The 13,557-nt window shown below is 39.9% G+C and overlaps 1 protein-coding gene across 1 annotated transcript in view; it reads right to left on the reverse strand.

Annotated features, from left to right (window-relative positions):
- Positions 1-13,557, reverse strand: part of sdc3 (syndecan 3) — a 38,893-nt gene that overhangs the window by 4,164 nt on the left and 21,172 nt on the right. Inside the window, exons 2-3 of the mRNA XM_042011321.1 lie at positions 7,178-7,268; positions 1,821-2,641 (exon numbers count right to left, since the gene is read on the reverse strand). Coding sequence (XP_041867255.1) covers positions 1,821-2,641; positions 7,178-7,268 — 912 coding nt within the window. The remainder of the gene's footprint in view (positions 1-1,820; positions 2,642-7,177; positions 7,269-13,557) is intronic.

Below are 13,557 nucleotides of genomic sequence, written 5' to 3' on the forward strand. Positions count from 1 at the left end.
TTTCCATGGCACATTTGCCTTTTAAACAATGAGCCTCTGTATGATCTAACAAGAGGAAAGTTGCTTATTATCCAACATATACACACTCATAAACTCTGGCAGCATAATTACAATGGAGAAAACCAGACGAATCTAAATGCAAAAAGCTTTAATCCAGTGCTGCTACAAATAAAAAGAAACACATGATGGAAATGGCTGTGGTTAGTAAATATATGGTCTGCCAGTATTAAAGAGACAATCAAGAGTAAAGCCAGGTATCAAACTCCTCACAAAACTGACTCCAGTAATAGAGATCATAAAGATTTTGTGTACACCTATTGGCAAATTATTGTTGTTTATTAATTCACCATTGGAAATTTAAATTAAGTCCTAAAGAAAAAATATTTATTCCACTTTAAGAACAATACAATTGCAGTGTGTAGCTGTTTTGGGAAATTAAAAGGCTTTATTTTTTCTTTTCTTTTCTTTTTTTTAAATGAACCTTATAATTCCTTAAAGAGGTAGAGTCTCTCAGACGTTAAGATGTACAAAGGTTCAGTAAAAATAACTGAGTCAACAACTGGTTAGAGCAATTTTATTATAATGTTTTTCAAAGTAAAATAGCAATTTTCCTAACCCTCTGTAGTTCATATTATCTTCAAAAAGGATTTTTTTCTGGAGGAATGTCTGTGCACTAGGGGAAAATTTTTAATGGTTTCAAGGACAAAGATTGTTATTGCCTTCGCTCCCGGTTTTCTTTTTATACAGAGACACTACACTATATACGTCTCTGAAGCTGAGATTAAATCGTTGATACAAAACATCCGCTGACCTTGGATCACTTTTATCTATCATGTTGTGATTTTCCCCGCTATCAAGACACAACACTGCCACCCCTGCTGAGCTCTTAGGGGGTTTGCCAGGTGGATGGCAGAGAAGTTGTTAATAATATTGTTTTATGCATGAGCTTAAACACACATGCACAAATGTAGGATTGTATGAGAGGACAATCAGAGAGATACCATCATCTCTAAAGACGCAAAACAAATTAGCCTTTTTTTAGAGACATACACTGTTTGACTCAACCTCTATTTAGCCATTTTCACTCAAGCAAATTCATTTTACTCATTCTACTCGTCTACAAAAAGATTGGGATTTTGCAAATGACCGTGCAGTTTCACTGGATACAGTCGGGGACAAGTTATTAACTGCTTCACCATGTAATCAGTCAACAGCACATTATAGAGGTGTAGAAAACAGATTCCCATGTAAAGTATTTTCAGAAAGCAAGTCTCCATGCTGTTCTCCTGCTCCCTGCCCCTTTTGTCTGGTATGTTGTTTTTCTGAATGGAGATTGATCCAGATGTGCATGTGGTCAGCCACTGAGGGATCTGATGGACTCTTGCAGGCTGGTAAGGATGATGTAATTTTCATCACACTAGCTTTGTGGCGGAGCAGATGCGCAAACTATTAAATACCTATGAGGTGTTCTTCTTGTGTTGATGTAAATGCAGGCTGAGAAACAGTTCTGGCTGACATGCATATGCAACAACATGCTAATTATCTGTGCTTTTATGTGTTGAATTACTGATCATCATCTGGAGTTTTTGTTTAGGGAGTTCACATTTGGTTGAAACATGGTAGTCTGTTGAAATGTGTATGTTTAAAGATTCATTCAGGTATAGGAGCTGAAAAAACACCAAAATAATTACTGTAACTTCATTCTTTATTAAAAGATACATAATCCACCACTCCCATTTTCATCCAGTTCACACCTTGTTTTGTATCTGTGCACTGCTGTATATTCTACTTTAACATGAATGAAAGGAACTGAATCCCACCTGTGTTGTTGTGGGCTGCTGCGGGCTAGTTGTTCTCTCCATCTTAACCACCTGTGTGGTCGTCATCATGGGCACCCTGGGCCTGAAGGGCATCCTGGTTTTGACAGTAGTTGCTGTGGTAGTGGTGGGTGCATCTGTTTTAGGCTCAGGGGTGGTCTCTGCTGTAGTGGAAATGTCTTCTTCTGTGGTGGTTTCAAAGTCAAATCCGGGGTTATACAAGGTGGGCTCAGTTGACAGGTAGACGTCTTCCTCTTCTTCTGTGGTGCTCAAGTCATCTGAACCAGCAGAGGGTACTGCGCTCTCTTCAGGACCGGTTGTTGGGTTGGTGGTCACCTCAGGGAAAGAAAAGGTTGATCGTGGAGCAGCGGTGGTCTGAGCTGCGGCAGCCCGGATTCGCTCCCGCTCTTTCTCTCTTTCAAGCTCACGCTCTCTCTGCCTCTCCCGCTCTCTTTCTCGCTCTCTTTCCCGCTCCCTCTCTCGTTCTCTCTCCTTCTCTCTCTCCTGCTCTCTCTCCATCTCTCGGACCCGTTCTCGTTCCCTCTCTCTTTCTCTCTCCCTTTCCAACTGTCTCTCATTTTCCCTCTCCAGCTCCTTCTCTTTTTCCCTTTCCTTATCCAGCTCCTTGTCCCAGAATGACCCACTCTCTCCATCTGCGTCAGTGAGCAGCGAGCTGGTGGTAGCATCCTCTGGGCTGGGGCTGGGCTCAGCTGCAGGTGAGGCAGAGGGGGCGGGGCTAGTGGCTTGGGTGGTGGAGAGGAGGAGGGGCTCTTCTGTGGTAAAGGACACACCTACTGATGTTGGCCTCATGCTGATTTCAGGAACTAGAGAAGGAGAAAAGAACAGAGTCAAAATCTCAAAGTGCAAGAATAAAAAAAATGTTAAATTTAAAATGCTGTCATGAGCTGGAAGTAGAAACCAATCACGTCGACTAAAATCTTGTAAACTTCATGTTTAAAAATAAAAAACCAGGGAAGCATGGAGTCTGCTTAATGCAAGAGAAAACTGATCTTAAGTGGAAGAACATGACCTAGGTGTTCTTCTCTTTTTCCTGCTGTTTAATGTTTCATATCGCCTGTCGCACATGTGAATGCTACCTAATGTACTGCATAGAGTGGAATTCACAATCACTATTTGCAGCTGGATTTAAAAACAGCATTTGCAGCTACATTTATGATGATTCTCAGGTGCTTCAATTAAATCTGCTAGTGTTTACAGATCCCACTCAAAGCAGTGGGTATAAATCATGTTAGTGTCTCTGTTTATACTGGTCAGCATTCAGAAACACGGGTTGCTGTTGCAGAGAGCATGATATTAAGACATCAGTTTGCTGGGAAAACAAGACAAACTGTACAGTAATCTGTTCCTGTTTTATACAGTTAAACTGTCTCCTTTCCCTGTGGTCATGTACAGAAATTCAATATATGTTGGACTGACAGTCAAACATGTATTGGGAGAGATGCTGAAAACAAAGTAGTGAATTGGCTTTGTTATGGCTCCCTGGCTGTGTAAAACCAAACTAGTTCTTAGCTGGAACCAACATAGAACTAGCTGGAGCACCATTTCTGAATTGACACAGAAACTGGTTTGGTCAAAAATAAAAACATTCTGAGCTCACGTTACATGGGTTTTGTCCTGACTACCTGTCAGCTTCAGAATTGATTTAAAATGCTGTGTTATTGGTTTTTTAAACTTTTAATGGCCTTTGTCCTGGCAGTTTATCAGATCTAATTTCCCTTGACAAACACCCCCAGAGCCTTCAGGCTTTCAGGAAAAGACCTTTTAATCAGATCCAAAGTAAGAAATAAAACCTTTGGCAAGACCTTGTTTTTTTTATTACATGACACAACGTTCTTGAAGACCTGAGAGCAGCATGGTCTCAATTCTGTTAAAAACTGAAATCAGTTGATCCCCTTTGCCTTAGTTTTTTATTGGATTTCAGTCCCTTTATAAAATCAATTAGTTTGAGGTGTTTTTGCTTTTAATATATGCATTATATTAGTCTGCTTATAGTTGAGTTTTATATGTTTTATTTAATATTTGTTCTTAGAGTACTGTATAAGATTTTATACTTTACTACTTTTTCTTGATCCTCCTGCAGCTTTTTCTCATACAAACCTGCAATTTTTTAAGTCTAAATACAATTATATTTCCTCAGTTTTTCAGTCCTAATAAAGTATTGAATGTTATTCAGAAAATACTTGTCTTTGCGTTTGCACCTTCTAAATCAGTGGTTCTCAAACTTTTTGAGCCACGACCCCCAAGATAACATACGTTGGTGTTCGCGACCCCCACGCAATGACTTAGTGATTGTCATGTATTAAATGGGTCATCTTACAGCATCCTTTAAATGTAAGGCTTGAAAACAGTCCGAATCGCCATAAATAAGGAGTATAAAGTGTTTTTTTTTGTTGGTTCACTGCTGTGACGAGGCACTTACATGCCCAAAATCAGCTTTTTCATGACGATAAACTCAAATTCAGATTTTTAACATGGCATGTGTACTAACTTTGTTGTTTATGCATTGATGTGTTAAAAAAAATTTAGGTGCTCATTTTATTTTGATAGTCATAGTAAAAATCCCAAATTTATATGACAAAAGTAGGCTACATATTTTTTTTCAATTATTTGGTTACCCGCTGAAATTATCCGAAGACCCCCAGGGTGGTCCGGACACCCAGTTTGAGAACCACTGTTCTAAAGCACTTTGTGTTACATTTAACCTGCATGAAAAGTGCCATACAAACAAAGTGTAGTTCGGGTCTTGTGATGTGTGTTGTTATGGTTTTGTTAAAAATCAGAAATAGTTATCACACAGTGAAGTAACGGACATGCCATGAACACAACTTCTGCTGCATACATTTAAAGCACAACATGTTAATAAATCTCACATTTAAAAAAAAAGGCAGGGGAGGGTTTATATTGTACCCTGTATGGTAAATAGCAAATTATTATAAAGAATGGTTGATATGCTTAATATGTTATGCCAGTAAAGTGTAAACACATGTGTTACATAGTGAAGAAAAGCTTGGAAAACAAATGTGGTGTGTTCAGGAACAGTGCTTTCTGTTGGAAACAACAACTCCATGAGATTTGTAACTTTGCAGACCTTTTACATGCACAAAAAAAGTCATAACAGGCTGAGGGAAAGTTATAAAAAATGTAAATGCTATGACTCTTTAAGAACATGTTGTCATTATTTTTTGCCTTTACTCGATTAATCAAACCAGACATGAGGAATGAAGAATTAAACCGGATATATTTGACGACTTCAGTAGTCAAGTACGCAGTAGACAGTCTTCATTCAATATGAATCATTAAGACATAAACAGAGATGGTCACATATGAGCTCGATAGAGGATAAATCTGAAAATATTGGCTTGTAGTTAAGTCCAGGTGGAGAAAACTAAGCTTTATTAAATCTTGTTTGTGGAGCACTGAAGCAGGTTATATCATGGCAAGGAATACTAAAGCTATCAGAAATAATGCAACTCAAGATTCTGACTTTTAGTATCCAATAGGGATCCATATTAGCTTTTTTCCCCCAGTATGCAGATGTTTTCCAGATTCAATTAGTCTAATTGCAGAGAGACATGTGCACATTCTTTCCAATGATTTGAAGAGAACATGAGGTCTCTCCTGCAACTGAGCTTAAACACAATTATACCTGCTCCTACTGTGATGGCATGCAGTCAGATGCAGAGATTAAATTTAAAGCTTCTTAAATGTACACACTCAACAAGAGAACTGATTCAGCTTAAGTGTAAAACATAACATTTTTATTTTGGCAGAAATTAGATATATTGTGAATAATTTATTGTAATCATCTGAGCTTTTAGATAGTAAACAAGGGATGAATTGCTTGAGAAAAGAGTTCCTCCATGAGTTTTTATGCAGGATAGTAACAGTCAGAGCAGAAAAAGATTTACGTGTGTCATTATCCTTTGAGAAGTTAAGTGTCTGTTGTTTCCAACTCTCTGTGATCCCTCATTTTAAATGTCAGCGCACTGAATGACACAGATGCCACATAACTGTGCTTGTTTTGTCAAATTGCTTATAAAGCAGAGACTTTAAAGATGGCTTTGCACAGCAATCAGACCTGCAATTAAATCGCTATTTTCTTCTTATTTGGCTGTCTGAAAACAAGAACTGAAAAACAAGTCAATTAGACTGATTGCAGTGAAGTGAAACATTGGGAACAGAAGACATCAGGATGGATGTTGTCCATCCTGACTGAATGTTAGAGTCATGAGTTTGGTTTTGCTGATTTCCATTTTCCTTTAGTTTTGATCTTTCAGTGTGGATGGAAATCTTTAAAAAGATGACCTATGTTACATGTCATTTTCATACATAAAATGCCCACGTTCAAAAGAAGAGATTGGTGGAGAAGGTCTGAGTGCTCCGTTTTCTTTCAATTCTTATAATACTATTATACCACCTTTTATTCTGTTATAGCAGTGAAGCTCCTTGGGTTAAAAGAGAAGCAAATTGAATTTACGGACACAAAGAGAAGGAGGCTGTCAGAGGAGCCGGAGATGATATCGAAATATGGACTTCAACAATGCAGCTTCTGTTTAACATGTAAGATGCCTCAAAATGCCTTATTCAGAAGCAGCAGCATAAAATGCACAGCTGTCTGTTAAAAAGGATTTCTTTCTTCAGAAATATTTGACTCCATATCACGGTCTGAGATAAAGCAATTTGCCTGACTGCTGTTTCAACCGCAGGGGGTGCATCTGCTACACTCTCCTGCTCTGAATTGTAATTTATTTTGTGCTCGCCACTAGCGCAGTGCCTGAACCGAGGGCAGCCCTCAATGAGTCACGCTTGATAAGGAGGGCCGTGCACAAGCCTCAAGTGCCAGATCAGAAAATCAGTCTGAATTACACCAATGTGATTTAGGTTAAGTAGGTAATTCCTACACACGCAAAGAACCAGTGCACTAAAAAGAGGGCATGCGCTTGCAGATAGTTGTGCCCAACTGCTTGAGCGCATGTGGTCGTCTAATCTGTGTGGACTGTAATCTGATTAAAGCAAAGAAGATCCTGGGGAATTGAGCCTCGGTTAGCATTTGTTTGTAAGGGTGTGTTTGAGGTGTTTTCAGTAAACTTGTGCACAAACTTGGTCTGTCGAGCCAAATGGCGTTTTCATATGGTGCCTTTGCGTGTGCACAGCTTCTGTGTGTGTGCGTGTGCTAAATAGGACCACCATAACTTGAAGACAGTCAGCTGGGATGGGAGGGAGGTGTGGGGAGCTTCAGGGGTCAGCAGATTGAAACCAAGCAGCTGTCGTGTTTCAAAGAGCCAGGGCATGAGTGCGTAACCTTGCACACAATGAAACATACACACACACACACTTACAGCCAGAGCCAGAGCCCGAGTAGAGGTCCTCGTCGTCGAAAAATTCACCTCTTGCAGACCCATCGTCATCGATTGGTGACCACTTCTGACCCTGGTTGGAAAGAAATAGGGAGGGAGGTGCAGATGACAAAGATTAGAATTATTCTCCATGAATAGCTGAGCTGTTTGTCATTTCATTCGAAAGAGAAACCACTCTGGCAGATTACATCCACACACAGACACGCACACAGCTGTCAAAGAGGAGGTGCAGGCTGCATTATGCTGGACAGTGTAACATCTGTCGGCCTGTGACTCTGTGGAGGAGCATAGTTAATGAGTTGATCTAAAGCTGGGATTCTGGCAGAGGAACATCAAAGCCTTTGGGGAGAAGAGAGGGGGTTTCGGTTAGTCTCTGCTTGTGTGTCAATTGTAAGTGATGCTCAGACTGCGAAGCACAAGACTTCAATTAACTTCTGAACTTGATTTTTTTTTTTTAATTATAGATTAATAAGATACAGGAGGTTTTTTTTGTTGTTGTTGCAGGAATATCACTTTTAATAAAAGTGTTTAAAATACCGATAACAGCCAAAAAAAATGGGGCATATTTTAAGGATTATGATGCAAATCAGCCCATGAATGATATATGAACAAACTCCTCCAGGAAAACCTTCAGAATTTAGATGAGAATATAATTGGAAATGGTAGTGTATGTAAGCTCTACTGAAAGAGATATTTATCTACAATTTCATGTCTAAATATCCCTCCTTCTTCTGCCATTTATCCAGAACTGATGCATGGGGGCAATAGTTTGATCACAGATCCCCCGACCATCCCCTCCACAGGGGTGGACACCAACATGTTCAGAGATATAATCCCTTCAGTGGGTACTGGGTTTGCCCTCAGGCCTCCTCTTGGTGGAACATATCTGAAACATCTCCCCTCCCTGCCCAGATGCCCAAAACCACCTCAACAGGCTCCTTTCAATGCAGTAGAGCAGCTACTCTACTCTTGAGTACCTCCTGGATAAAAGAGTTCTTTACTCCATCCTTAAATGCAACTCTGGAGGAAAATCATTTTGTACTTGTGATCTTTACTTGTGACTCTGCAACAGTTTGCCCCTAAATGTCAGATTGGCACAAACACTGGATCACTTTAAATCTCTACTGAAGACACACTTTTATGGACTAGCCTTTAGCACAAGTTGACTGAAACATTTTGTTTTATTGTTTTTAGTTTTGTTTTTAATCATTCTTTTATTGTATTGTTTTAACTGTTTTGTGTATGCCTGCCATGTATTTTATCTTTTGTTGTAATTTTAGATTGTAAAGCACTTTGAACAGAATAAGTTGTGAGAAATATACCACATAAATAAATTTGACCTTGACCTTATTCTGTTTGTTGCTAGGAGCAAATAGCTTTAGATGAGGGTTTGAGCATAGATCAACGGCTTAATTTACAAATGAGGTAATATGCCATTTTAATAAATATACAGTAGCTTACATAAATATTCAATAAGAAAAATACAATTAAATAAATACCAAAATGTGTATATTGGACATTATCTAGTTTTTAAAAAGTGTTGTTATTTAAGCAAAACAATTTAAGTGGTTTTGTCTGAAATGCCTTTTTCTTTCAACAGGGGCAACTTAGATGATGGGGCAGGAAAATGACAACCAACTAGCCTTAGAGCTGTATGTGTTCATAAACCAAAGTTTGAGAACTTAAAATCGTGCCCTGATGAGGGTGCCAGATGAAAAATTATTACCAGAGCTTGACCAGTAACTCTGATGGCCACTACTCATGAGAACTTCTAAACCAAATAGCAAGACAATGCATCCAAAAGTTGCCGAGATACTTCAGCCTGGACTAAGAAAAATGGGTCGACTGAGATGATCACCAACAGAACCACACAGCCAAAGTGGAAAAAAACTTTTCAGAAGAGCGTTAAGGGTTCTCATTTGTAGCCAACCCAAAGTTCAACATCTAATTCTCACATTTGAGAAGCTTTAAAAACCAGTTGTTTGAATGACTTTTTAATGATTATCCCTAATTTAAAATCTCACGATGCCCTTGAGCAACACCAGCTGTATGTTAAGAGTTCAGCATCTTACACCATGATGATTCAGTAACTGTCACTTATGGAAAATTTTATCTTATCACTCTAAATTAATCCAGATCTATTTCTTGTTTGCCTGTGAGATGAAAGTGTGACCTAGCCCAGCTTTGCAGGGGGTCAGGCAAGGGGTAATGGTGGATCATTGCGGGGGGGGGGGGGGGGGGGGGGGGGGGGGGGGGGGGGGGATCTCTGAAGTGAATGACCTCGGCTACTCGGTCAATTTGAGGCTGATCCCTCCCCTCGCTTCATTCATTTCTCTTTTTTCTCATGACCTCAATGCCAGATCTCAGTGATATTTAACCCACCCCTCAGCACTCAGAGGCTTTCCTCATTACAAGAGGTCAGCTAATACGGCTACTAAATGCATGCACTGTCATACAACATTACAAAGATAAATCTCAAGCAATATATTACAATTTGAGTCAACACAGGTTTTAAATGGTATTGTTCTCTACCGAAGACACGCATATTTCAAGCCTATTGATTTACGAACACAACTGATTCATATTGTTTGCTTTATGCTTTTGCGTCTGCTATATTGTCAGTAATGGAATCTACATAAGTCCATTTTCCAGCAGCTCTTCCTGACTACAGTTTATCTTTGACTTGATCCTTCAGCAATACTAAAACATTTTCACTTATAACAATGGTTGTGGTTATTTTGAAGGCTTTGAATATAGAAATTGCCAACTACATGAGCTGGTTCTCAAACGTTGTTCTAAACATGTTGTAGAACTATTTTTGCAGAGTAAAAGAAACTTTTCAATCAAGCTGGCATGTTGGCTTGGTTTGAAATCTGAGAGCAAACTGTTTACAAGTCAAAGCTTCATCCAGACAGGTTTAGCCTGAGTTTCTCTCCTGTTTCATAAAAGCAGAGCACAGATCACTCATCTATAACAACATTCCCTGGCACGCCTGTCAAATATCCAGCGCTGAGATTTGTTGCAATCCTTCACAAGCAAACTGATGCTATGTTCCTTGTGGAGATAAACCATAAGTAATTAACTGTGATTTGCAGGCTTTGAAATTGTAGACTGTAAAAAACATAGATGTAGCTCCTGGATTTAGCTTATGACACAGTGGAAAGTAAAGACATGGCAGAAAAGTCTTGAAGCACAATAGGTTATCACTGATGGTTGTTAGGAGGCGGCATCAAAAACAAATGCTAGGGGGGCAAAAGACAAGTTGTTTGACAAGTCATATCCAAATAAGGTAAGTAGAGGCTTAAAAGAAGAAGGGAAATACAGCTTAAAGCATTAAAGCTAGTCCACAAAACAACTGGTGACATCAAGGTGGTTTCCATCTTTTACATAGAATCTGTGTTTGAAGGGGCTATTCACAGTAGGTGCTTCGTATTGTGCCAACTGAGCAGTTGAACAAAAATCAGCAGCAGACACTGAATTAGCTCCATGAACTGCACTCTGGTCATGATCAGATCTACTACAAAGTTCCTCAGGTCTGTTTTTGGTCCTTGACAGGTCAATATGAAATCAGGGAAACAGCGAGGGGGCAGAAAATAGTGCTTAACTCGATTTGTTTGGCAGAACCAAACTCCTAAATAGAAATGACACGAGACTTAACTTTACCAATCTCCTAAAAATTTAAAGAAAAAAAACTTGTTCATCAGAAAAGCAGCATGATCACATAGTAAAAATATGACTTGTTAGTGCTGAGAGATGTTGTATAGCCTCATAACAAACCTGACTGGTTTCTAAGTGTAGCATCTTTTATTCACGCAAGGTCATTTAGACTATAAAAGTGAAACAATGTTGGTTAACGCAGATTTACGATCATTTTGTGAATGAATTACATTTATAACTTTTGAGGACATTTACTTGTAATACTATATCCTATGAGACTAAATCTGGCTCAGTACACATTATGTAGTTGTTCCAATACCAAAAAACCCCCCAAAAAACAAAAGGGCTGCAGGTACTGGAAAAGAATGGGTCCATGGCTGTAAATCTGACCAAAGCGAACTTATCTCCTCAGCAATCTTAAGTCCGTCCTGGGGCCCTGCAGAGCTGTTTTATCCAGCCTGTGAGATACTAATTGTACACACACAGAAGCCGAGGCTCCTCCCCGGCTCCAGACACAGGAAACCTGATGCCTTTAAAAGCCAATAAAAGCATAATGGCATCTAGAAACCCGAGCATCTCGGTCCATCACATCATAGCATGAGGTGGAACTGAAACGCTATATGTTCCTCCTGAAAATGAAATTGACTTGAAGTTGTTCAGAGTCTATACAGACCAAGAATATGGGCTTCACAAAGAGGAAGTCTGTGTGCGCATGCTTCATGCTTCGAGTGTAATGCATGTGTGTGAGACAGAAAAAAGCGTGTGTGTGCAAAGGCCTGGTGGTGTCAAACCCTGAAAGTGCCGAAAAAATACTGAAAAGACGCCTCAGTGTGAGCATGGTGCGAATATGTGTGTGTGTGTGCTGTATCCCAAGGTTTTAGAATGAAGACCGTTGCTATGGGCAACCTTTGCCTTTCACAGAAATTCCCATCTCCCTGTGAGAAGCTACCAGACACACAGACACACACATACGGGCTGCTCAGCACACACACTCACGTATATTAAAAACTTACAGACTAGATAGGCAAAGGTGTTATGCAATGTCAACCTAAAAACAATATCACAAGTCTGCTTTCTGCAACTACTTCCCCCACCTCATACGTTCCTCGACCAAGCCTCCCTCCACCTCTCTGGATGCACAAACTCTATGCCAGCGTATCCCTGCCTTCGCCCCATTTTCCTTTCATCTCAAACTCAATTTCTTATCTTGAGGCTAGCCCACTGAATTCAGCATGACTTCAAAAAAATACACATGCATACTTGAATAAATACAACCCGCCCCCAAGGAGAATCCAGAGCTCACCCCAGGGGCCCCATTTAAGAGTTTCCAACACACACCCCAACCTACAGGGCTATGAGAGCTACTATCTGTGCTCTGTGTTTAAATGTACATCATCTATGTTTATACGAACATTTAATAGTAATATATAATCAAAGTCTGTGCCTCAGCATGTTTAATTTATGAGTCAATATTAAATGTGTGAAATCACAGTATGGTGGGCAGTAGTGCGTCACTGTATGTAATTACAGTACGTGTGTGTCTGCATGGGTGTAATCACAGGTTTTTTTTTGTGGTGAGTGTATTTACACGCAGACACAAGTGTCCCACAGATCAATCTGTGTGGGTGTGTTTTACGTGAATTTGGGGGAGGCCAACAGGGCTAGCTCTTCATTTTGCCCATTTCTGGAGCTTTAAACGGTTCCACTTTCAGCCCGTACCACATAGCTAACTAACCTCAACGAGACTCGACAAGCTCCTCGCCACCACACGCATTACCTAGGGCCAAAATCATCCGTATGTTGCCCTCAATTTTCCTCCACCACTGCATTTTTGTTCCCATTTGTTATAAAAGGAAACCATAAGATGACAACCGTATTCAGCTGGATCTGCAGAGTAAATGAAATCCTGGTTTTTGGCAACATATGAAGCAGTGCCACTGTAAGACACGCGGTGCCAGTTGGAGTCAGTTTAAAACAATCTGGGATCTTGGAATATATAATTATGTATACTTCTCTGAAAAGAGATGCAGGAGACATAAAATTGAGGAAAACAGAAATGCAGAAAGGATTAGTTTTTCTGTGAGTGTGTGTGGGAGGGATGGGAGGGTAGTGTTATGATATCACAAAGTGAACCCAGGTATGTCCTCTGAGGGATGTTGAAACATTTGCAGTGACTCAGGAAGAAACTTGATCTGTAGCTGACATCAGGGTATGCACTATAAATCTGATCCTAAAGCTTTCCTGAGCGTGTCAGCTTATGTTACAGATGCAGGGCCTAGATTGCATCCTCAGCTTATAATGCTGTAATTTCACAGATATTCTTCTGTTTCACATTTTAATTTGAGTTGGGATTGAAAAAAAAAGATAAATGTAGTGGTGTCTGACTGTAAAAAGCAATAGCAGAAGGAAAGAAATAGGTGTGTGTGTGTGTTTTCTGCAGAAAGCTTGGCTGTGGAAGTCATAACAACAGGAGTCAGAGGCAGTTTTATAGGTACTCTGACACACACAAATGAACTGATGCTGGTAGATCAGCTGGGTGATGTGTGTGACCTAAAGATCATCACCCCCCTCCCCCCTTCCTTTAGTTATTTAACTGGTTTGTCAGGTTCTCTTCAGTTAAGAGAGTCCCTTTAGGCTACCAATGTAGATAGAGAGCTTCATTGTGATTGACTTCAAATGCATTCCTCAGTAACCCGAGAGGCTGC

This window comes from Melanotaenia boesemani, chromosome 17 (genome assembly GCF_017639745.1).
Source record: "Melanotaenia boesemani isolate fMelBoe1 chromosome 17, fMelBoe1.pri, whole genome shotgun sequence".
In the NCBI taxonomy this organism is placed as follows: domain Eukaryota; kingdom Metazoa; phylum Chordata; class Actinopteri; order Atheriniformes; family Melanotaeniidae; genus Melanotaenia; species Melanotaenia boesemani.